Source organism: Limulus polyphemus, unplaced genomic scaffold (genome assembly GCF_000517525.1).
Source record: "Limulus polyphemus unplaced genomic scaffold, Limulus_polyphemus-2.1.2 Scaffold4216, whole genome shotgun sequence".
Classification (NCBI taxonomy): Eukaryota; Metazoa; Arthropoda; class Merostomata; order Xiphosura; family Limulidae; genus Limulus; species Limulus polyphemus.
Window position 1 is genome coordinate 61,988 of NW_013669826.1, and position 2,362 is coordinate 64,349.

General features: G+C 34.5%; 1 protein-coding gene across 1 annotated transcript in view; it reads right to left on the bottom strand.

Moving 5' to 3' along the window:
- The window catches only part of LOC106470785 (protein TANC2-like), a 17,067-nt gene extending 14,733 nt beyond the window's left edge, over window positions 1–2,334 (bottom strand). The window contains exons 1-3 of the mRNA XM_022399427.1: window positions 2,325–2,334; window positions 1,532–1,784; window positions 334–565 (exon numbers count right to left, since the gene is read on the bottom strand). Of these exons, the coding sequence (XP_022255135.1) occupies window positions 334–565; window positions 1,532–1,755 (456 nt within the window). The 5' untranslated portion in view covers window positions 1,756–1,784; window positions 2,325–2,334. The remainder of the gene's footprint in view (window positions 1–333; window positions 566–1,531; window positions 1,785–2,324) is intronic.
- Window positions 2,335–2,362: the final 28 nt, after the last annotated feature.

A 2,362-nucleotide genomic window follows, 5' to 3' on the forward strand; every position in this document is an offset into this window, starting at 1 on the left:
AACTAAAGTGTTAACTAACAAAACAAACAATTGAAAGTACTGATTAACAAAACAACCAAGAAAAGTAACTAAAGTGTTAATTAACAAAACAAACAATTAAAAGTACTGATTAACAAAACAACCAAGAAAAGTAACTAAAGTGTTAACTAACAAAACAAACAATTGAAAGTACTGATTAACAAAACAACCAAGAAAAGTAACCAAAAGTGTTAATAATATCGAGAAGCTCAGAAACTTGAAAAGTCAAAGTTGCCAATACAAAGTAAACAACTACACATAAATTAGGTTTTCTATATGATATTGGTTCACTTTTATATCAGAAAAAATACAAACTTTTAGCCAAGGTGGAAATCTTAGTATGTGTCTTGAAAGAAAGCAAGCCAGAGTGTCTCCATAATCAGGTCTGTGGTATTCTGCTTCATTCAATCCGTCAACTAACACGACACACACGATATTCGGAGCTCTACCTAGTCTTCTGAGGGAATGCAGCGGCTCGAGAACTCCTTTAACGAAAGCTAAACTAGGGTCTGATATACAAGATGGCATAGCCAGTATCTCCTGAAACCTGGGAAAAAGAAACGGTCATTCTCCACGTTAAGAGTTACAATATACTGGAGGATATCTACAAGGAAATTAATCATTAAGCCAGTGTTCACACTGATCCTTCAAACCCTAGAAAGCCACAGAAAATGAGCCCTATAAACAAACAAAAAGTTAGCTAATCGAAATAGGCATGTTTATGTTTCGTCGTGAATCTCATGCCTCACGGGACCCGAAATTTTTGCTGACGGACGCGCTTCATAAGTTTGTTTGTTTGTTTTTAAACTTTATGCAAAATTATTCGAGGGCTATCTGCGCTAGCGGTCAATAATTTAGAAGTGATAAATTAGAAGAAAGTCAACAACGCCCATGGCCAACTCTTGGACTAATATTTTACTAACCACAAGTGGAATTGACTTTCACATTATAAAGACCTTACAGCTGATAGGGCCAGCATGTTTACTGACGGGATTCGAGCTCTCGACCTAATCGAGCGCCCTAATCACCCTGCCATGCCAGGACGCGTTTAATAAACAAAATTTGGTTGTGTGTTGCAAGCTTGAACAGTTATATATATATTTAAGTATTTGTACTAGAATCTTCTTTTAGGTCGCACCTGGTAGTAAGAACCTGTACAATTTTCCACGTACTTGGAGTTTAACTTAATTTCGTTTTCCGTTCTGCTTGTTTCACGTATACTGTTAGTTAAAGTTAGATTAGCTGTTATATACATCTCGCTCACTGTACGTTGGTACATCATCTCTCTTGTCATTACATTTAATATTATGATATTTTGGGATACTATTGGGATTACTGCCGAAAACATTGTTCATATCAAGAGTATCCAACTGATAGAACAATGTATTTAACCGTAGTAACTAAGGATATATGAAACAGTATATTTAATTAGCTATGCTTATTACCAGATTATAATTAGTTCTTATCTGATTATAAGTTAATATTAACCAATCCAGTAGAAAGATATGCTTACCTTTGATCTTTGTAAAGTAACTCTCTGTAGCCCAAAAACTGTGGAGACTGACATAGCTGGGCAGCTATGTTATGTACAAACTCTGGCACCAAGCACGTGACATTGTTGTCCGCTTGACAGAAATGATAAGCTACCACGTGACCACCAAGAGAGCGTGCAGCCTCGTGGGCCAAACTCAGTCTTGACTGATACTGTGGAGTGACGTCTCCACTTGACGTCGACATAGCGTCACTACCGTTGCTTGAGAGTGTGTCTACAGATACATATATAAACACACAACTCTTTTTAGTTAAATGTCATATAATGAAGTTTTCACTCTAGTAATCTGCTTTAACGTTCTTCACTCGTGAAGTCGTTTACCCATACAAGTTTTATTAATAACTGCTTACGTAGCCTCGGTCACAGTTGTCACTCACAAATTTTTCAGCATCTGTGTTCTCAACATCATCACATATAATTTAACAAACAATATTTTTCATTGGTTTCAAAGTTAAGCTATTATACTAACGCATATACCTTTACTATGGTAATGTCACTATCATATATATACATTTACTATGGTAATATTACTATCATATATATACATTTACTATGGTAATATTACTATCATCATATATATATACCTTTACTATGGTAATGTCACTATCATATATATACCTTTACTATGGTAATGTCACTATCATATATATACCTTTACAATGGTAATGTCACTATCATATATACATTTACTATGGTAATGTCACTATCATATATATACCTTTACTATGGTAATGTCACTATCATATATATATACCTTTACTATGGTAATGTCACTATCATATATATATACCT